Source organism: Scaptodrosophila lebanonensis, unplaced genomic scaffold, assembly GCF_003285725.1.
Source record: "Scaptodrosophila lebanonensis strain 11010-0011.00,11010-0021.00 unplaced genomic scaffold, SlebRS2 tig00000061-arrow-pilon, whole genome shotgun sequence".
In the NCBI taxonomy this organism is placed as follows: domain Eukaryota; kingdom Metazoa; phylum Arthropoda; class Insecta; order Diptera; family Drosophilidae; genus Scaptodrosophila; species Scaptodrosophila lebanonensis.
In genome coordinates this window covers 4,908,931-4,931,216 of record NW_022060554.1, presented here as the reverse complement: position 1 = coordinate 4,931,216, position 22,286 = coordinate 4,908,931, and the positions used below count along the sequence as shown (strand labels likewise).

Here is a 22,286-nt window from a genome sequence, read left to right as displayed (position 1 = left end):
GACATGTCCGTCCGTCTGTCTGGATGAACGCTAAGATTTCATAAACTATAAAAGCTAGAATAACCAAAGTTGGTATCAAGATTCTCCTATGTCCGAGAAAGGACGAGTTTATTTTATTTTTTTTTTATTACACACATATGCAGGGGTGCCATAGAAAACTCTAGACATTTCGGCTAGGGATAGTATATGCAAAATATATTTGTTGCAGATTGTTTAGAAAAACTATAAGGCTTATATTATAATAATTTTTTTAACGAGGAAAAATATCTTTTTTAGGGTTTTTAATCGAAACTCCTGGCAACAGACGACTTTTGAAAACTCAACAAAATACAATTTCATTGGCACCGAGATTTGATTTTCGATTTGTGTATGTACTACTTACGAGTATGTAGCACACAATCGAACGGTCGGTAGTTGAGAGACTGTGGCAGAGGAATGGCTGGTTCAGGGAATACCGGATTGAAATACTAAAGACGTTTCAACAACATACGAAAACAACGGAATAACAATTTAAAATTTTTGGATTTTTCACATTAGATTAAATTTTATTTCCTTAAATTATGTTATTTTGATAAAAATAAATACGGATAAATCGCAAAAATGGTTAACCGAAATCATCAACTTTGTAGGGTAATTTGTTTGCATTTGATTGACATTTCAACAATTTATTCACTTGTCATATCTGACAATATTTTCGTCTTTCTGGCCATAGTCATAACAAAGTACTTTTGGGCATAAGTTGACTTTAACAATTTCTTCATTAATATAACATGTACGCATGTACATGTTTGTATGTATGTATTCGCACCACCAATTAGAGTAATTGATGTGGACTGAAAAGTTGTCTAATTAAGCCCACTTTTATTGACACGTAATCAAAACCAGCTTTTGTAGGCTGCCTTTTTTGGTCTCATTTACCCATTGGTCTTCCTTGTCCTCCCTTTATTAGCTTCAACTGGCAACTGTAAACACGCAAAGTACAAAAAAGCTTCACACATCGTTGGGGCGAAACCCTCACGCCCAACAGCACAGTCCGCGCAGACTTCGCGCTTTCGTTGTAAATTGAAAGTAAATGCTGCGGCTGCGTCATCAAAGTCATTAAACTACGACTGGGGCTGCGACTGTGACTGTGACTGCGACTGCGACTCTTCGCTTACGGAAGTCTTGTCGTGTCGCCGTTTTGGGTGTGGATCTGCGTTTGGTAACTGATATGACCGGGCTACGACTGTAGAACGACAGAAACAACTACAACAAGATGTGTGGGAGAGCCTGAAGCAGTGTGGAGGTGTAGAATGCGGCAAGTCACAGATAGTCTTCAGACAGAGCGGCAGGGAGGCAGTGATAGAGGGACGACGAGTCGATCTGTTTGCTATTGGAAGCTCCAAGTGATTTTAAAAAATAATAATAAAAGCGCCAAAGCATACAAGACTGTGGAGATATCCCTGCCTCTGTCTGTATACATACATATGTATGTACATATGTATGTCTGTATGTACATATGTATGTACGACTGAGCATCGGATTGTGTCTCTGCCTTTTGGCGGGTGTGTCAGCACCAGCGACAATTTCGCAATGCGTTACCAAGCCAAGGTGTGTTCCTCTCGATCTTACAAGCGCAGTCAGTCAGTCAGTCGTTCAGCCAGTCATTCAGTCACTCAATCGGTGCATTTCAAACGTCGGCGGTGCTGGTTTAATGACACGCATAAGCATGCTCACGTAATCATCGCACCACCTCACACACGCACGCGCACAAACACATACATATGTGCAAACGACTCGCACATATACATAAACAAATTGCCAATTTGTCGCTTTGATCTATGCATCCGCCTAATACATGAATGTATGCATTTATGTATGTATGCATGTGTGTGTGCGCGTTTGTATGTGATGTGGCAACACCGACGCCGCCTATAATGATTCTGAAAAATATCACACCAGATCAAAACAAAATGACATCGACAGCGAGATCGACACCGGCTTGCAGCCGCCTTTGGCATCCATCGGACTTAATCGTGACTTTCACAATCAACCTTCAAAAGGTTTTTCTCCTATTTAATTTTTTTTTCTTATTTCGAGTAGCGAGAAGGCAACAACAGCAACATGAACAACTACAGCTGAAAATCAAAAAGTAGAAGAAGCAGAAAAAACTAACAACTTTTCAAGCGTTTACTTTGGCGCTTCATCGAACAATATTTCTCACGTTCTATTTCTTTACTGCTGTTGCTCTTGCTGCCGCCGTTGCTTTGCTTCTGCTTCTGCTCTTGCTATTCTTCTTGTTTTTGGTACTGAATTGTAGTTGATGTTGTTGTTGTTGATATGCAGCCCAAGAACGATCTTATTGCTTCAGCTATTATTCGCCTTTCCTCCACTGAAGCAATTGCCATTGATTCGGTTTTTGGGGGACTTTTTTTTATTTATAACATGTTTTCTTTTCTAATAAACACCAATTTGATTGCTATTTCGTGGATACGTGATGACATAATCTTATAAGCTCAAGCGAAAACTCTAAAGAGCTCAATCATGTGTATAAAAAAACCGTAGGGTAGGGATTCCCCGGTCTATAAAGATAAGAAAATGTTTGTATTGCCCCCTGGCGAGTGTTGTATATAACACCCCAAAGGAGGCGTACCCCACAAGGTTCATATAAATATATATATGTACACATACATACAAGTATGTATGTAAATATATAAAGTATACAATGGCTCACAGCTTATTTCAACCTGTACCTTAAACACAATTTTAGGCTCTATAACATCTAAACAGCTTATTTCAACCACTTAATGTATTATATTATTATGACTAAGTTATTGATCAATCAACTAAAACTAATACCAACTTTTTGATCAACCACCATTTTGAGCCTTTCTGGCATGGATTCGACCAACTGTTGGTTCACTTGGGGCGTAATTTTTGCCCATTCGTCAAGCAATGCATTTTTGAGATCGGATTTATTTGAAATTTTGCATTTTCGGATGTTTGAATTCAAAATTGAACACAAATTTTCAATGACATTTATTTCAGGTGACAGGGCTGCCGGTTTCATAAGATGATTTTCCATATCAGCCAGATATGTATGAACAATGGCCGCAGTATGCTTTGGTAAAATCTGAAGACGTCCCTTGTGCCCAGTTTCTCGGCACTTTCAATCAAATTGGACTTCAATATTTCAAGATATTTTTCTCCATTTTCTCCATTGCATATTCGTGAACTGTGCGAAAGTATAAGGGGTAGAAGAACCGACGTTCGTATTCTATTCCCCCAGGCAGGAAAAGTTCGAGTTGTTTCTCATTCGTCCAAATTATATGCAATTACATATATGTATGCATATGTATTTACATATATGTAAATATATGGAAGCATGTATGTATATATGTACTATCTGCTGTGTTAGTTGCAGAGAGTACGATGCAATTTCTATAACTTGATACCGCTACAACCATTCAACTGAAGAAACGTTGTTATACCAATCGTTCCTATAATAACTGCATGATATAGTGTTTCGACCTTCATAAAACTTCACGTATGTACTCATTAATCAATTTAAAATTCTATAAATACCAATTTAGGTAATAATTTTGAAATAAACAGAAGAAGAGTTTTTAGTACTTAATATAAACTGGTGTTTGCAACGACCGTTCCTATTGTAGCTACATACTATATATGATATACCATCTGAACCAAATAAGTTAAACTTTGATTCGTAACTGAATATCACACTATTCCAGTATGATTCCGCACAGAAAATTAGGCGAAAAACTAAAAAAGAGCTTCAAGAATAGAATACCATTAAAATTGTTAGGCACGGTGGCGAACATTTCATGGTGTGGGGGTACATAGCGGCATCTGGAGTCGGGAACTTATTCTTTATTGTAGGGAAAATGGACAAAAATGTGTTCCTCAGAGTGGGCAAACTATGGTTAAATGGACGTAGTTAGCAATTTTAACAAGACAACGACCCAAAGAATTTGTCGTATCTGGTGCAAGAATGTCTAATATGGCATTACAAGCAATTAACAAGAGAGAACGCTACAGTAGAGCAAGCCCGACAGTGAAATACCCTGTAACCAGGTAAACTTGAGGAATATGCGCCCATAGCAAAAGCAAAAAGAGGAAGAAGAGCGAACTTATTGCTGCAGTTTGGGGAGGTTGTACTGGAGAGAATTTGTTTCGCTAATAACTTTTCTTAGAATTAACCGATTTAGATGAAACAAAAGTAGACTGTTATGTATAAATTATGTGTGCAAAGTTTGGTTAATGTAGCTTTTGAAATGTGGACGGTATTGACGAAATTCTGTAGCGGGGAAAAGGGGAGAATATTCCAAAAAATAGGAGAATCTGGATACCAACTTTGGTTGTTCCAGCTTTTATATTTTCTGAGATCCTTGCGTTAATCCAGACAGACAGACGAATGTTGTCACTATATGTAGCTCACATATTACGGGAAGGTACTACATTACTGTGGCACTATGGCAGCTATTTGATATTTTCAAGAAGCACCGATACGAGTAGATACCAAATTTAAAACTAGATTTTTGTACCAAGTTAGATTTTTGCACAATTTTTTTTATGAATTCACATACTTGTATTACGATCAGCACATCGTGATTTAAATGGTCGATTGACTGATGATTGGATCAGCTGTTATTAAACAAGTTTTTGCTAACACTGGACAATAATTTGCCCAATTAAGTCTTCAATTCAAAACTTCTTACGATATTGAAAGTAGATAAATTATACTCTTCTACTTCTATTTCTTAAGTAGATTGTATTGGACAATGCTTTGCTTCGAGTGTAGACTTTTCGACTATAAGCAAACTTTTCCCAATACCAAAGTTCTCCTTACAATTGAGACACTTGGCCAGAACTATTTATGAACAAGCACCAAGACAAATAATTGAATCGAGGTATTAGCCAAGTTTGTATTCGGCGGGCTCCAGCTACATTACTTTGCCAAAATGCCGCACATTTCTTGCCTTTATTTGACAAACTGCCAATTCGGGGCACTACTCATACGCCGCTAAGCAACTACCAAGCATACGTTTACTACGGGTGCATGCAATATTTTAGTAAAATTTATTTACATGTCTAATTGATTGCTCCTGCGCGATTGTCTTGTACATGCATGCAACGAATTCTTTTGCACTTTAAATCGAATTCAGTTCGCCAATTGTCAAGAGTACAATATTTTTGTTTTTGCTTCTTAGCATTTGCTGCGAAAATGAGCCAATTAAAGAAATGCAGGTAGCAAGAACAGTAACAATAAAAGCAAGAGCAAGAGCAGCGACAACCTTGCAATAAGAAAAAAATCGTCATCGACAAAAATTGGCACAACTCAGTCGCGGCGTTGTTTTCCTGTTAGCCAAAAGTTTGAAACCAATCAAGTGGCGCACAGTGTCACTATTACCACCTGACATATACACAAATCTTGCTTTATGCCTCAACAAAAACAACAACAACAGCAGCAGCAACAACAAGAGCGGCAAACAACCAACAAGAGACGCCGGCGACGACTTCCTAACAACGCCACTGCCTATCGCATTGCTGAATTCGATCAAAGTGCCTTTGGACCACTAGGCAGAGTACACGGCAGTTGCGGTCAGAGTCCGTAGACATTGCGGCTTATCTTAAGAGCCGCAACAAGCGCAGCAAAAACAGCAACAACATCAGCAGCAACTCAGCTCTTTTGTATGCATGGCACATGCGCCGCCTGGCATTGGCCAACCAAACTGGCCGACAGCTCCATGGCCTGTCTTGGCCTAGCCTGGCCTGCCTGGCTGCCTTTAACTGATCGCTAACAATCAATTTATTGATTGAGGTCTCAGGTGTAATCGATAAGAATGATTTTGCCATCGGTTTTTTCTTGCGCTGGCTGCTGGGGCTCTGGCTCTGGCTGTGGATGTTGTTGTTTGTTTCTTGCTTCTTTTTCTCATTTTTGTGTTGAGTTAGTGCTCCAGTTTGGCTTTTTTGGCCATGGCTAACATATGACATGCTACATGACATTATCCGCATTTGTTTATCGCCTAAGTAGTTGTAAATGCTACGGCATGGACGCAAACAGTTATTTTAATTAGTGAACAGCCCAATTGAGCGGCATTGATTAGCCTGGAAATTAGTGCAGGCGAGCCCGAATAGCCTGAATGGCCCGAATGGTCCGAATGGTCAAATGCTCGACTGCTCAAATATTGCACATGTGGGCGTACGTGCTGGATATTGCCGTTTTTTGCAGCTATCCGACTGCTTCAGTAACCTACAGATTTGGTTAACAGTTAACAAGCTTATCGCTCTATACGGCAAACAAAGGTGACGCGACCGCGGCGACCACGGCGAGCTCGGCAGCTGTTCCTAAAATGTTGCCCCTCATGCCGTTGGCAGATAATTAAGGCAAGACGTTGCAACTGCAATTGCCAGTGAGGAGGCAGTGGAAGTGGAATCGGCAGCGGCAGCTGGCTACCAAATTGGCCAGCAGGAATCACAGTGGTAAGCGACGCGTTCACCCACCAGCGGCCAAGAGCGGCCACCAGCCGTTTGGCTTTTGGCCAGTGGCTTTGTTGTTGTCTTGTTAGCCGCCAGATAATGATCAGAGCGGTTGGCTGCTGGCTGCTTGCTGCCTGGCGGCCTGGGCCGCAATTTAATGGTTACTATTAATAACGTGATACGAAATTGGCGTTAATTTGTAGAAACAACAACAAGCTACAAATATTCGGCTGACTAATTTTTGAGCAAAACTAAAAGTGTAGCAGGCAGACAGGCAGGCAGGCCGCCAGCCAGCCAGCTAGCCAGGCAGGCAAGTCGAGCCACAAAAGGATGCACACACACGGACAGCGGGACAGAGAGTCAGACTGGGAGTCATGAGTCAAATTTCTTAGCTTTATGCAGTGCAAACACGAAAGCCATTTATGTGCGCGGGTGCTGTCTGCACGACCTGATCGGGTTCGCTCTACTCTGCTTTACTCCGATCGAGTCAGCCAGAGAATTCTTTCACAGCTCTGTACAAGCTGCTCGTGTGCTCTTATGCTATTGTTGCTGCCTTTTATATAAGGCGCGCACATATTTGAAAGGCCAAAAACCAGTGCAGCAGGCAGGCAAGCAATCGGACAGTTGGCCAGTCCGGAGGCAATTTTACAGCACATGTGCCTTCGAATAGCATTTTGTTAACTTGGAAACAATGCAAATTGTTAATATGCAAGCACTTTTCAGCTTTGTACATTTGCTCTTCGAGACAAATTTTCGAGCAATTCTTTTTCATTTCATTGTTGTTGTTGTTGCTGTGGTGGTTGTTGTTGTCGTTGTTGTTGCACTTATGAGCAATAAATATGCAACATTGTGTGACTTGCGAAATTAGTGCACTGGCTAATGAGCTGCCTATTCAGATTTAGTCTCCGATCCAGATGCAGCAAGCAGCACACGATACGTATACGTGATTTGGTTATCTCAACTGTTGATGCCTGATAAGCATCCCATGATGCCGAAGACAACGTCTGCTTCACTTACGAGTATGATGGTTCGTGTGTGGGTTGCCGGCCTGCCTTCTCAGCTTAGATCGATAGCTGGCAACCACGGACACAGACACAAACACAAACACAAGCACAACACCAACAGAAACTAAATAAAAAACAAAAAATGAAAGAAAAACTGGAGATCGTCGTTAACATGTTATTGCACAGCACTTTTCTCAGCTTTCGAATTGTTTGCTCACGAAAGCGTGGATCTACTTTGGTGTGTCTGCATTGCTGTCGCTGCGGCTGCGGCTGCGACTACGGCTGTGGCTGTGGCTGCGTCTACACAGGCAACGCGCGGCGTGGCTTTTGCTTTTTTTTTACCCAATTTCTTTATTTTTTTTGGTCAGGAAGATGCGCCCCTGTTTGCGGAAAACACTGTGCAGCAAGGAGTCCAACTGGAAATCTGCAGAGCCATAGGCGTGGACTTAGAGTCTTGCAATCAACATTTTCGGAGAGCAATATGATGTCTTCTCACCTTAGTTGCGCCAAAAGAGAAGAACACCAATAGAAAACCTTGTAAATCATATTGACATCCTCGATAGTTGCTGGCAATGAATAAATAACTTTTGGTTTTCAAGTTACTTTTTTTACTTGGATCTGTATGTACATTCCCACAGGTCATTGCCATTGTATGCTTGTTTAATTATTTATTAATTTGCATATTTATTTATTTATTCAGTTATTAATATATTAAATATGTATTTGTATGTCTATTAATTGTAAAAAGTATGTATTTTTACAGCAAAATGTTAAAATATAAAAGTTTGCTTATCAAAACAAATTCTCTGGAGGTTATTTTAATTTCTTTTCTACGTGAACTGATCAGAGGGATTAATGAATTAAATCAAAAATTAATGTCTATTGTTTCTCGTTATACTATTCAAAAACATTAAATAATAAAATGTAACGTAAAAATGTTAACAAAAAAACCGACTTCAGCTCTAATGCAGTGAATTGTCTTCTTTTTTTGTCATTTAAAGTGACTTAATGTTTCGAGGCTGATTTTGAAGTAACAGCATCCTGTTCAGGAATAGAATGTTCAGCTATTCGGACTAAATGAGATATGTTTAATGTAGTTTTCTCATTGATGCCATTGTCAGAACTGGACCAAATTTAAATGGGACCATTCGGTGGAAGCACCAGATTTCAAATGAAATGGAGAATTATCAAAATCGAATTGATAACCTCCTGCTTTTTTGAAGTCGGTTAAAAACAAATTAGACTTCTCGACCGACAAAAGCTTGCAGACATCTTTGGAACAGAACACTTGCATAATAGGAAAATAACAATGATACGTTACATTTGAGAAGTTCAATAAAACAGGATCAAAGTGGATGACACATGCAAGTACAGGAAGTACAATTCGGCTATTTGCCGGACTAAAAATCAAGAAAATGGAGACACATACATTCTTTATATATATTTTAGCTCTAGACACTCGATGGTGCTAAATAGTTACTACTTTGGCTCAAAGTCACGGAATAAACAACAAATTAAAGTAAACATTTCTTAAAGCTAGGAACTGATTCGGATTGTGCATGAAAACAGTTTTTTCAATTTCTGCTTTTACGCAAAGATTAATAAATTTAGTTAAATTATTAAAGAAATCATCGAATCAAGGTGCTTTTGCTGGTCATTGATATTATGTCGAAGCCGACCATATAGCTATCATAGAAACAATATGATCTAATTTTTGTATGATATTCTTGTTTCCTTTTTAAAAATCTACTAATGACAGATTAGACTGTTCAGGCACAGTTGCAGTTCGAGGACAACGCTCATGGAGAAACCGTGTTTTTGATAAGATAACGTGTTTGTGCTCGTTAGAACTGAGTAGTACCAACCACTGTGGTCCAAATATAACACCAAAGACGCAGACAGTTCTGAAAGATAGAATAATAAAGGTGGTAAGCTTGCTCTCAGTTATGAATGCATTCCTCTTGCTACCACAAGAGCACAGCCTTTGATCGGAGGAGGCGGCCCACCCTGGAGCTACTCTAAAGTTATGAACATAGTTGTGGCCGCACCCTGTTGTCTAGTGTAATTTTTTCGTGGCATATGCTACAAGTAGTATTTTTGTTGTTGTGTTGTCGTCTTGGTGTGTCAGTTTCACGATTGCCAGAGACAACGTGTCTCCAGTGTCATCAGCATCTCCATTTTTCTGTGTTTTCGGCTGACTGCTGCCACCGTCGCGTCGTCGGCCGGGGCTGTGACTGAGACTGTGTCGCTGGCACATGTACTTTGGCACAACCAAGATTAGAAGGACAACTGGACAGGCGGAGGTGGGTGACAGAGACTGGGATTGGGACTGTGACTGGGGCTGAGGCTGGGGACAGACGCGAGCCTTGGCGTTGTTATAGTGCACAAAAATTACTATGACAACGCTGGAAACAAGTAAACCACAGTTTACATTCACTCACTTAAGCGCAGGCGCAGCAGCAGCAGTAACAGCAACGGCAGCGCACGCCTGGCGTCGGCGTCGACGCCAGTGTCGACTTTGCCGCAGCAGCGACGCAGCAATGGCAGAATCGTGGCGTGGTGGTGGCACGCTCATCTTCAATTTTTCCTACAACGATTTGGGCTCGGGTTTGGCTTGGGCTTTGGGTTTGAGTTTGGATTTGGGTTTGGGTTTTTTTTTGTTTTGTTTTTTTTTTGTGCGGCACACTCACACTCGTGTTCCTAACTGCACCACTGCCTCTGCCGCCACCGTTGCCGTCGACGATCTAAGCATCAAGATGAGTGGTTGGCAAAAATGTTTGAATGCGATCACGAACTTGACCTTTCACATAACCCCGAAAAAGGCAGTCACTCAGTCAAGTCAAAGCCGACAAGCGCAGCTTCATACGAGACGCACGGCAGCTGCAATCTTGTTGTTGCTGTTCTCGTTGTGCCTCTATACTACTAGCTGTTGTTGTGGCACGCACCTTTTAAGTCTCCCAGTCCTGGCCACTACTCGTATAAGAGTCGGTGTCAAAATATGCAGCCCAAGACGTTGATGCATAATTAAAAAACAATTTGAATGCCATGTTGCCCCGACCAGGCAACTGGGTGAGGCCACTGCCACTCAACAACTCAGCTATTCTGTGGTGAGGTGCTGCAATGGTGCTGTGGTGCTGGTGGTGCCAAATTCAAAGCAACTGCCTGCGGTTATGAGTGCCTTGACAAAACGTGCTCGCCAGTTGCCGAATGTTGTATGTTGTATGTATGTTGCAGATACAAAATCAGTTGCATCCTTAAAGTCAATGCATTGAGCATCGATGGTTGATCGCTGATCATCGAACGTTGCTATGTTGGTTGGCTTCGAAGGCAGCACGGCTGGACCGTCGCGTCTTAGCCTCTTAGCGGTGCTAAATGTTGCATATCATACCGAGGTGGCAGCGTCGTTGTTGTCTTCGCCTGGTCGCTTAAGGTCGTTCGCTCTCTCGCTGGCGACCCGCGTGTCGCCGCATCTACTTAACCTGAAAGCCTGTGCCCCTAGAGTGTAGCTTTAGTTGCTCCGACGATTGCTGGTTGGTGTGGCTGCCTCGCGATGGGTAAGGCTCTACCTAACTTTTCCCCAGCCTTAGCCTCCGCCTCAGACTCTGCCTCAGCCTCTGCCTCAGCCGCAGCTAGCTAGGCTAAGGCTATGTTGAACAGCTTTATTTATGGGCTGTTTGGGTAGCTTAAATAAATCAAGTTGTTGTTGAAGTTAGAGCTGGAGTTGGTGGAGTCGCTGCAGCGCTTCCCAGCGCTTACTCTTTGGCTGCAATTAGACTTGGTGGGAATTCGCACTCACTTTTGGGCACACTCGCCTTCATTCATGGCGCATTTTCATTCAACGTCCACCAGCCGTCGTCGTGCTGCATCACTTTTTCATGTAATTTGAGGCTATTGGGCGCCATGAGCAGCTCCAAAGACTGAGCTGATAGCCAACGTTTTGGTTAATTGCATAATTATTTAAAGCCCATAATTTATGTGTAGCCCCAAAATGCAGACAAGTGTATATAGTATACTTGTATATGCTTGTATTTACGTAGTTGGCCACTGATGACCGTTAAACTTGAAATTAAGCCGCAACAAAGCGGCCATTATGTGCCGTTTGTTTTTAAAATTTTAACGCTATTTAACACATTCGCCACACTCACACACACACGCGCCCTGGTAGCCATAAACCATTAGCATGCCAAACGATCGCAGCTCTCTGCGCTTCCCATAAACAAGCAAAAAAAAAAAACAACAAAAAAACAAAATTGTAGTATGAATGTGAAACAAAACTTTCAAGAAGCTTTCGTAAAAGTATTGACAAAAATTAATGATGCCCTCACTAATATCATGCCTAATTGATTAATATGCGCAACTCGCACACACACATACATACATACACATACACCCATTAGTGTGGGGCACGACACACTCGCATACTTGCAGACATGGTGTGTTATTATTAAATGCTGCGGTCGACTCATCTAATGAACACACCGTTCGCCTCTTAGCTGTTAATCTTACTGTACAGCCATTTGAAATACCAGGTAAAGTTCGGCTTCTTAATTAAATTATGTTTACCGCTGGGCACCCTGCGGCACCCGAGCAGCTCCATGATGTCGCTGCTGATGATGAGAGCTCGCCGCTTCACTCTACACTGCCCTGCTCTGCTCTGCTCTGCTCTGCTCGGCCTGGGCGTTGCTGTTTGCTTCACACAAATTTGGAAGAGAAAGGCCTCAAAAAGGTCAAATGGCCAACAGCTGGTGGTCGGTCAAGTGGGTAACAGAACCACAACAACAGCCAGCAGCCAGCAGCTAACAGCTAAGAGCCAACAGCCAAGAGGCAAAAGCCAAGAGCCAGCAACAACGACACACGTTCTCCATGCCTTGTTAGTTGCGCCACAAATAGAATTTGTCTCTTCACATGCGCCAGTACTCGTATGCTTCCCTGCCTATGCGAGTGTACGAGTATACTGCCACCTCACCCATCATGCTATTGGAAAGGTTCTGGCTCAGTGGGTAGTTGGAGCACTGTGTCGTCGTTGCGTTCGAAATGAAGCGCCATGCCGTGGAGCCAGCAGGGTTTTACGAGTAAGTGACGCGAGTCGCTGTGGTGGCAGCAGGCAGCAGGCAACAAACTACAAGTGATTTGATGATGATATGAATGAAGTTTATGGGCATTACGCCACAACTTGACAGTGGGGTTCTGTGCATGGCTTGTAATAAAGCAAGAGAGCTGTGGTTTTCAGCTCATGATTAGCTTAACGAGGATGCCCGAGAAAACTATAGGCTTTTTAGCATATTTTGTAAATTGGACCCAACCTTGCGTTTGAATATCTGCAGAATAACACAGTTTCTAATGTGCTTATATCAATATTGGATGTCTCAGGGGAAAATATCATTAGTCTGTTCACAAGCAAATTGACAAGAGAAATTCTCTGACGACGAGCTTTCGCATGATTTTGCTGGAAGTTGTGTTTTTCAGATTTTTTCTCAATTTTGACATGCTTCATCAATTCCTTTTTATGAAAGAAAAAAATGAATAACTGTTTTCGTATACATATTTGTTTGTTATAAATCGAATTTCCTTTTAAATGGGAGCATTTGTTTGTTTATGAAACAACTAGCGTCCTGCCCCTGCTTCGCACGGTTATTTTTACAAACATTTTACAAATTAACACAAATACAGCCTTCTTTTTGCTATGAGTTACTAAGAAGGAGTGAAATTTATTTTGGATATTATTATTTTAATGATTTTATGTTCGTTTTTAGATTTTTTTGTTATTCTTTATTAGGTCAGAGGTTCTCTGTAAAAGATATTTGATGTTTTATTTTGTGGTAGCAAAATAAATTGATTTCCAAGAGCTCCGACCCGTGATAGGTCAACATACCGTAAAACATTGCTTTCGTATGTCGTTCCCTACTAATTTGAAGGCTTGGCCTTGGGACTACCGGAAATTGAAGCCATATAAATGATCAAATGGGATCATCGGTATCCTTGGTATCCTCGTTATATGAGCTAGTTGATCAGTTGCTGGGCCGTTGATAATAGTTGCTACACTTAAATTGTCCTGCAATTCCTTAATAAGCCGCATCGTCCCATTGCACATGCTTGGAAGGCTTTATTCTCAAAAGCATCGTTGCAATTCCGATTTTTACCGTCAATTCATGTGGCAGCAGTCCAGAAGGTCTTAGTGAATTTAAATGTCTTCAATATTAGTCACGGTGTCGATCGATTTGTAATTTTTTATTTGGCTGGGGGCTTTTGAATAATATTGCCTTAATATTTAAAGTGACAATGTTTCGAGGATGAATATGAACTGACAGCATGCTATTCAGGAGTATTTTAAGGTACATTATTGGCGTTTTAGTAAGGATTCCATTCTTTTTTGCAGATATAATATAGCCAATGTTAACCGTCGATAGTGTAGCTTCCTAACAATGATAGAATCCATTAAATCGGTCCAGTAGATTCGGAGCCTTTTCAATGCAAACAAACAAACAAACAAACAAACAAACAATCAAATGTTTCCTCTTTATAATATAAGTATAGATAAAATATATCTCCACCAATTGAATATTTTTCAGTTGATATTTACTTTAAGCCAAAGCTGCAGCAACAACAACATTTATGGCTATAACTTCCTTTAAATTTGACATATAATGAAGAATCTTAACATGTGTGCCCTACACAAGCACTAACCGGATGTAAGTGGCGATTTGAGTTAGTTCCAAGAACTACCAGAGTGTATCGAAAAACAAGTGGAGAAGCTAAAGTCGGGTGTCTTGACTTTCAAATACTCTGTACATATGTGTAGAATAATTATGCGTGTCTTTGCGTGTTTGTGTGTGTGTGTATGTGTTTGTGTGTATGTCTAGTGTGCCTGTGCAAAGCAACAATGAAAAATTCCAAGAAATACGGGTGGAAAGGTGGAGAAAGGAAAATTCCAAAATACATATTTTCTGCATATTCACATAAGGCATCTTGAAATAAAATTAGGTGCCCTTATGTCTTATAGTCTCTGAGATATACATACAAGTATGTAGGTGATTATACGAATGGAAAATCGGATAATCCCATATAGGGGGGAAGTGGCGGGGAAAAAAAAAATAAAACAAGTGGAGAAGCTAAAGTCGGGGTACCGACTTTGAAATACTCTGTACATATGCTTAGAATAATTATAGAAATTAAAAATATTAAGAAAATTTAAAAAAAATTTGGATCAATGTTACTTCGCTCCGGATTCGAACTCACGTAAATGGTGTATAATTGCACATTTACAAAGCAGTTGCGTCTATGTGAGTGTATGCATGTCTATGCGCGTCTATTCGTGTCTGTGTGAACATGTTTGCAGTCAACCAAAGCACCAACATCAACAACAGCTGTGGGCAGCGCTTGGGCAGCAATTATATTTATGGCTATAACTTCCTGTTAAATCGGTCTATCATACGGACACATCACTAACTGGGGGTATTTGCAAAATTTGAGTTTGAAATTCCTAGCTCTTATAGAGTCTGAGATCCAGGTCTTCATACGAACGGAGAGACGGACAGACAGACATAGATCGACTCGTCTTTTTTATACGTTGTACCCAAAGGGTATGCTAGTTTCGGGCGAGTGTACATGTAACACACAGAAGGAGGCGTGGCAGACCCCTCATAGTATATATATTCTTGATCAGGATGACAAGCCGAGTCGATATAGCCATGTCCGTTTGTCTGTCTGTATGAACGCAAGGATCGCAGAAGGTACAAGAGCTAGAATAACCAAACTTGGTATCCAGATTCTCCTGAGCCCGAGAAAGGACGAGTTTGTTCATTTTTTTTATGCACCCCCCACTTCCTCCCTATTCGTGATTTTCTATAACTCCCGAAATTCTTGGAATTTTGAACTAAAATTTGGTAGTCACACTCGCACAAAACTAATATACCCTTTTACCTTTGGGTACAGGGTATAAAAATCAAACTCAGTTCTATTTTAACGCTAAGTAGTGCGTCATAGTAATGCATGAGTGGTCGACTTTAGATTGCGAAAAAAATTGTTCAAAAGATGCCTACGCCCTTGTATGGACAATATACTTTTCTGATATTTTTCAATAGTCAAAACGAAAATCCCCTCGCAACGGTAATGGTTTAAAATTTGCGTGTGTTTCCAAAGAGTTTTAGTAACACGTTATAATTATGGAATTTAATGATTAGTATATACATGGCTTTTAAAAATATAAATTTCCATCGTTTGAAATGGGCAAAGGGGCTTATTATTATTTTCGCGCTGCTAGCCGAGCTAACTAAGCGAAAACTAACCACAAACTGTGGATTTCAATTACAAAAGCAGGTATTAAAGCTCATGAGATAGATATTTAAATATTATGCAACTAGACCACTAGCTATTCGGAGCTGTGCGAGGCTAAAATGTCCGAGATACGGGTGTTTTACAAACAGAAGCTGAAAGCCATTGCTCTTCGCCACGTTAATAATGATTAAGTTGGCCATAAAACGAATCGTAAAACCGAGACCTAAAAGCTACAGTCATGCCTATCTACAACTCGTATATGTACATACATATCTATGCAATAATGAATGTAAATCGGTTTAGCATGAAATTAGAGCACGTCAAGCATAATCGAATCGGTCCAACTCATTCTCCAAACACCTACAACCCTTTTAGTTGGAGCTTAACCTCGCGCATTCTTCGGGCTCCTCAATTTCTTTTCACTCTAAATGCAAATTGGTTCGAATATTGTTGTTTTTTGTTTCTGAACTCATCCAACTCATCCAGCTAAACGTTGGATGGGTGCCATTGATTAATTACAGCGAAGCTGAGACGCGTTATGTTAATCGTTGGCGAAAACACAAACACAAACACACACCAAAAACAAAAACAAAAACCAATATCGATAGCAACAGCAACAGCAACAAATCTAAACGGTAAGTGTTTTTCACCGACCATCGCATGCAAGAATTTGGATTTCCACTATAATTAGCAACTTACCACGCGGCGAGCGCAAACTCAAATCAACTGGTTCAACTTGAACCGGAGGGCCCTCTGCCTGCAAGAAGATAAAGAGAGAAAAGAGTTGTAAATAATGATGATGATGATGATGAAACTTTTGCTGCGCCGACTGCTTCTTATTAATTATGCATGGAAACTAAGTAAGCGCCAAAGTGGCCATAAGCTACGCTTAAACTAATCAAGCTTGACAAAATGCCTGAGCCGATGCTTTGTTTCTATTCCAAAACAAATACAAATACAAAAAATATGCACACATACTACATATGTACGTGTATACTATAATACTTATTCTGGTATACGGGTATATACTCGTATGAATGCCGTAAAGAAATTTATGTTTAAATCGTCGTCGCCGATCTTCTTTTATCTATGAGATCGACTTGCGGCAAGCCGGCCAGCCGGCGCCCATGCGTGCTTTCTGGCTCTTTGCCTGCCGCAGTTTATTGAATTCAGTCGTATGGAACCGCAAATGACTTCCGCCGTTACGCCGCCGCCGACACCGACACCGTCATCACCATCACCATCACTAGCACCACCATCACCACCATAACCACCGATGAGACTGCCAAAAAAATAAAAAAAACAAAAAAACATCTACAACAATGTGTGTACGTGTATCTATAATGCCCACTACTGCTAATATCAATACCGCAATTGTTGCGCATTATGCGGTTACGAAATCTTTGCAGGCCAGCCAATAAAATAACGGCCATAAAATCAACAGTTATGGCCCTGGCCCGGCAATAAAATGGATAAATTTTAATTTGGTGGTGCATATGCATATCAAAGGCTGCATGCGATCTGCGAGCGAGGTGCGAAAGCGACAACAAGCAACAACAACCGACAACAACCGACAACCAGGGGCAACAGCAACTGCAACAACAATAACGACAACACTTGAACATTTGGCTAAACGGATGCAGCAGCGGCCACAACACGCTGCCAACAACAACGGCAGCTGCAACTCGCCCAGTGGGCAACATCGAGAAACGACAATTGTCAAGCTTGTAGCGCAAATTATGAAAAAATGTCAGCGGCCAAGCAGCGAGCGAGCAAGAGTGGGCGAATTACAACTTGGCCAACTTCTAGAGCTGGCCTGGCGATCTGCGGATTTACAGCCACGCGATATGTGTCTTTCTTGGCATTGTCTGCTTATTTATACAAACAAATGCTTATTGCTTTTAAAAACAACACTAGATTAGATAGTTTGTCTTCGATTGTCTGGGAACTCCCGCCTCGCCGCTCCGTTTGTCCGCCTGTGGGGGCCAAAGGCATTGCATGTTTGACTTTTGGCTTGGCTGGGGTTATCTTTTCGAACTGGGCACTGACAGCTATATACTCGTACATACATACTTCAACCGAAGACTGTAGTTGACAACAACTTCATTACTTTTACATTGCATTTCAATGGACAGCCAGCTCGTGCATCGAACCAATACCACCTTACCCCCCCTCACCCCCCCCCTCCTAGCCCACCCCGCCCCATCTAACGCCGCAACTTGTCGGCCATTTCTAATTGCCGCATTTAAGTGCACGCTGATTTATTGTCAGCTCGCTTAGTTTTTTATGGCACTTCCATGATATTGTTATGGTCGACATGCAGCCGCCGCTGCTAATTTGTGTGAGACGTGCGGAAATTTTTGCGCAATGTGCTCGCAAGTGTCTCATGGCGGCCAACACGGACATCAGTCGCCAGCGGCGCCTACTCAGAAGATGGACAAGATCTCCGATGCTGCTCTGATGCCACATATAGTACATACTTGTTCGAATACATTGGTGCTGTCTGCCGCTGCTGCCTTCTCTGCCGTCTCTGAGCCAAGTTATTGGCAAGTTTTATGGATTGCCTCGATATTTCTTGGTGGCATGTCTATGGAATTTTTGGGTTAGCAAAGAGCTGCCGACGCGCGCAAGGTTACCAGCGATTTCATTTGTGGCTTTTAACGAGCATTATCAGCGCGCAATTGGCCAAGCGGGATCGGTTCTGATATTGTAAATATTATTCGCATAAATAGTGCAAGACTAATGGCACTCTTTGTTAATTTGATGATGCGGTGATCTTGCAAAAACTTCATATTACTCATACAAGCAATCCCTGATCTGATCTGACTGTAGCTTTCAATTTAATTTTGTCGAATTATGGTTTGAGATTGTTGAAGCTATTCTTATTATTCTGAAGACAAAGTTACTCTGAAAAATGAGCTTGACTAAATAAATTGGATAGCATCACATTTAAATATCTAAAGCTCTCAGGTATATACGTGTATATAGTATATTGAATCATTTGGGTTCAAGTTTGGTCATTCCAGCTTTTATACTTTCCGATCAGACTTGTATGTATAGACAGGAACCAACTTTGGATATAGAGTATTTTGGTGCCATATTCGAATAACATATTCTGTCTTCAAATACATTCAAGAATCACATTGGAATCATTTCATTTTTGGTAATCCTATAAACATAATATTCAATACTAATTGCTCAATCGCATCTGCCACATCTCGTTTACTCTTACTTGTCTTCTTGCAACCTTATATTTTATTAGGCGTATTTCATAATGAAATAATTTAGAGCTTTATAAAATTTCGTTACAACTGCTGTATTTAAACTTCAGAAAAAAAAGCGAAATAGTAAGCTCGTACGCTGATTCAGATAACTTAATAGCGAATTGCCTGAACAAAGTAGACAAATTTTGCGTTACCTTTGTTTTTGCCAAATTCTGAGATATCTATAAATAATCTGCAGTATTTACACAAAATATCAAACACTCAAGACGACTACTGTAGCTTATTTTGTAGATCAAAGAAGAAATGGTATGCATTAAACCTGCTGTTGAAACAAGCTGCCATGAACCGTAATAATCTGTGGGATCTGGTACGCATTCGGAATTTTTGGAATTGAATTGTAGTTACATACGAGTATTTATTAATTAATTAATTTAAATGTACATAAATGTTTTAGGAATTTCTAGCATTGCTCTATTAACAAAACGGAATTGCACCCAAGAAGGAGGGCAGAGCTTATTTCATCTAGTTCCTAATTTTCGCGATATTGGGTGGTCCCAAAACAATTTAACATGGACTTGGATGATCTGAAATAATACGCTTCAATATTGGATTAGATCTGACAATATGCGCCGTGAACTACATGAGAGCACGAGTTTAAATATGGTCTGGAAAGAAGCCGGTCATTGGCCTAAAAAATCAACACTACCGACTTCAAGTCGGAAAATTTCATGTTTTGTGAATCAGTAGGACAAACCCATTTTACAAAACTAGGTCAAATTTAAGATTTCCCACCACAGTGTGTTTTAAAATAAAAATAAAATATGCACACCCAAATTTCGAAGATTTAATATACTAAAAGCAGTGAATTCAAAGTGAAAAGTTATTTAATAACAAGTGTGGACGTGGCCTTTAATTGATGTTTCTTTTGTTAATTATAAATAGAATTTTCCATCTTTTTTTATTATCTTAACTGTGTTTATTATTTGTTTCAAGGGGTATTTTGAATATGCATATTATAAAAAATATGTATACACAAACTTATTAGAAATCCATTTTCCAAACTTTTTTATTAATATAAGGATATCGTTATTTTCCAATATGTATAGTACAGATGAATGTTGATGTTAAAGCGAGAAATAAAATGAAAACATTTTTGTCTTTACTTTACATTTAAAAATAACATTCAAAAATGTAATAAATTTACTGTATATTTAAATCAACTACAACTACAAAAATAATTATGCCTTTTAAATAAGCTGTAAGCCACTGTACGTATAGAATATGAACAGCATGACATGACGAATTCAAATATCTTAGTCAGTCCGTATTTATAATCAGTATATCAGAACTAGTCCCACGGCTTTGGAGATATCGCGATTAAAATTTTCACAGAGGCGGACTCAGAAAATATCAGATCACTCCATCAGCTGATTGCTGTCATAGACAAAGATGTATTTAGACCCGGTTCCATATCTTTAAAATATAACTGATATCGATAACTCTTTCTCATGACATTCAATTAATTTGCAATTTAAAAGGAATGTGTATTTCTTCTACATATGTTTAATGCAAAGAGGGAAAATATTTAAAATGTTCCGCAGACGTCCAATAAAAAGTGGATGATTGTTTTATGACAGCATACGAGTTTAATAAAAAATTGTCGAGGAATTCCAAGAAGAATTTAATAGAATATTTTTACTTGTACATGCATTGTATTTTAATCAAAACATAATCTTTTATGCTGCTTAGAAGGATCGGTACAAATTTTACTCTAACATTTTTTTTGTAAATTATGATATTTTTACGAAAGATAACAAATTATGCATTCCTATGTTCTGAAGGTTTCAAAATCGGTGCTCTATATAAACACTACCAAAAATGTTACGCACGTGGAAGAGACGACAAGTACAAGTTATACAAGAGTCGGGCTTACGTGTCTGTGATGTTATACATACATACGTACTTGATCCTATTGCATTAAACAGATTTGCTTATAACGTTGACTGCACATTGAAGTTATCTAATACATGTATAGGATTTAACTATACCCGAAATCGGAACCCAAAAATGTTCTCAAGACCTTATTTTATTATTTTGTTGACAACACTGTCCCTGATAGTGTTAAATTGGCGTTATTATCTGTATTTCTTATGTGAGCTTGTGTTTTGTGGACATCTACAAAGTCAAAAACTATTCAAGAGGAAAGTTCGGTTAAATTTAAAAATGCTGCAAGTGTCTTCCGATAAACAGTTATAGGAAGAAACGTACTATTCAAAGAGAGCCGAAAAAGGCGTTGAACACGAACCAAATCTAAGACGGCCAAGAGTGTTAACCCATGAACAACACGTTAAGCAAATCAAAGAATTGGTCACTTGGCAATTAGAGTTATTGTTCTTGGCATTTCGTCCATCGTGATCATTTCACACTTATCGTTCCACAAAATCGGCAAAGGGATTAAAGGCCAAAAAGTGATTTTGTGAATTTCTTAAAGGAAACAGATTACTTTAAAGGCGATGAAATAGATTAAAATGCAAAAATAAAATTTTAAAGTTATAGCTATGGTTTCGAGGCATATTTGTACACAATACTTGTAGTAGTATAGTAGTAGTATTAAGCGAGTCCATTAGTAGTTAGTATCTTACAAAATGTTTCAAATAAATCTATTAGACCTCTTGAGTGTATTCAGTTCACACTCCTACAACCGCGGGGAATGTAAGTTAGAGTATGCTAGTGGGTTGATGGCCAACGAAACTCACCTCCTTTGCTGACAGAGGGTCGGATCCAAGTCCATTCTGCAATGGGAGATTGGGGCAGGTATAAATAAACATAAGCCAAGATGGAACATTACTTAATTACGCCAAAGCATCGCTATAAAAGTGCCAACTGTCTGCCATTTGGCTGGCAGGCCCACAAATTGTTGCACTATAAAACAAACTTTGTTGTAGGCGCTGCTGCTGTCAAGCCATGCTGTCCCAAACGCAATCCCAAGCCCAGTGCAGTGCCAGTGATAGACTTGGAGCAGCATATGGCCTATGTTGGCCAGCGTTGGGTAGCGTTGTGTAGCGTTGGATAGCGTTGGCGGTGGTGGTGGTGGAGAGTGCGAATTTGAGTGCGAGAGTACTTACCATGAAAACCATTAAATTGTAAAACGTCTTACAAAATAATAATTGCCCGGCAACGTTCTGGCTACGTCCCGGCAAGAGGGAGAAGAGGCGAGCAGCAACAACACCAATAACAACGACAGCCCCGGCGGTGGCTATGGCAGTGCTTGATATAAACACTGCAACTATTGTAGTTAGTCTCT

General features: G+C 40.1%; 1 protein-coding gene across 1 annotated transcript in view; it reads right to left on the bottom strand.

Moving 5' to 3' along the window:
* Positions 1 to 22,119, bottom strand: part of LOC115624950 (Krueppel-like factor luna) — a 43,618-nt gene extending 21,499 nt beyond the window's left edge. Inside the window, exons 1-3 of the mRNA XM_030519801.1 lie at positions 22,108 to 22,119; positions 21,739 to 21,774; positions 16,458 to 16,515 (exon numbers count right to left, since the gene is read on the bottom strand). Coding sequence (XP_030375661.1) covers positions 16,458 to 16,515; positions 21,739 to 21,774; positions 22,108 to 22,119 — 106 coding nt within the window. The remainder of the gene's footprint in view (positions 1 to 16,457; positions 16,516 to 21,738; positions 21,775 to 22,107) is intronic.
* Positions 22,120 to 22,286: the final 167 nt, after the last annotated feature.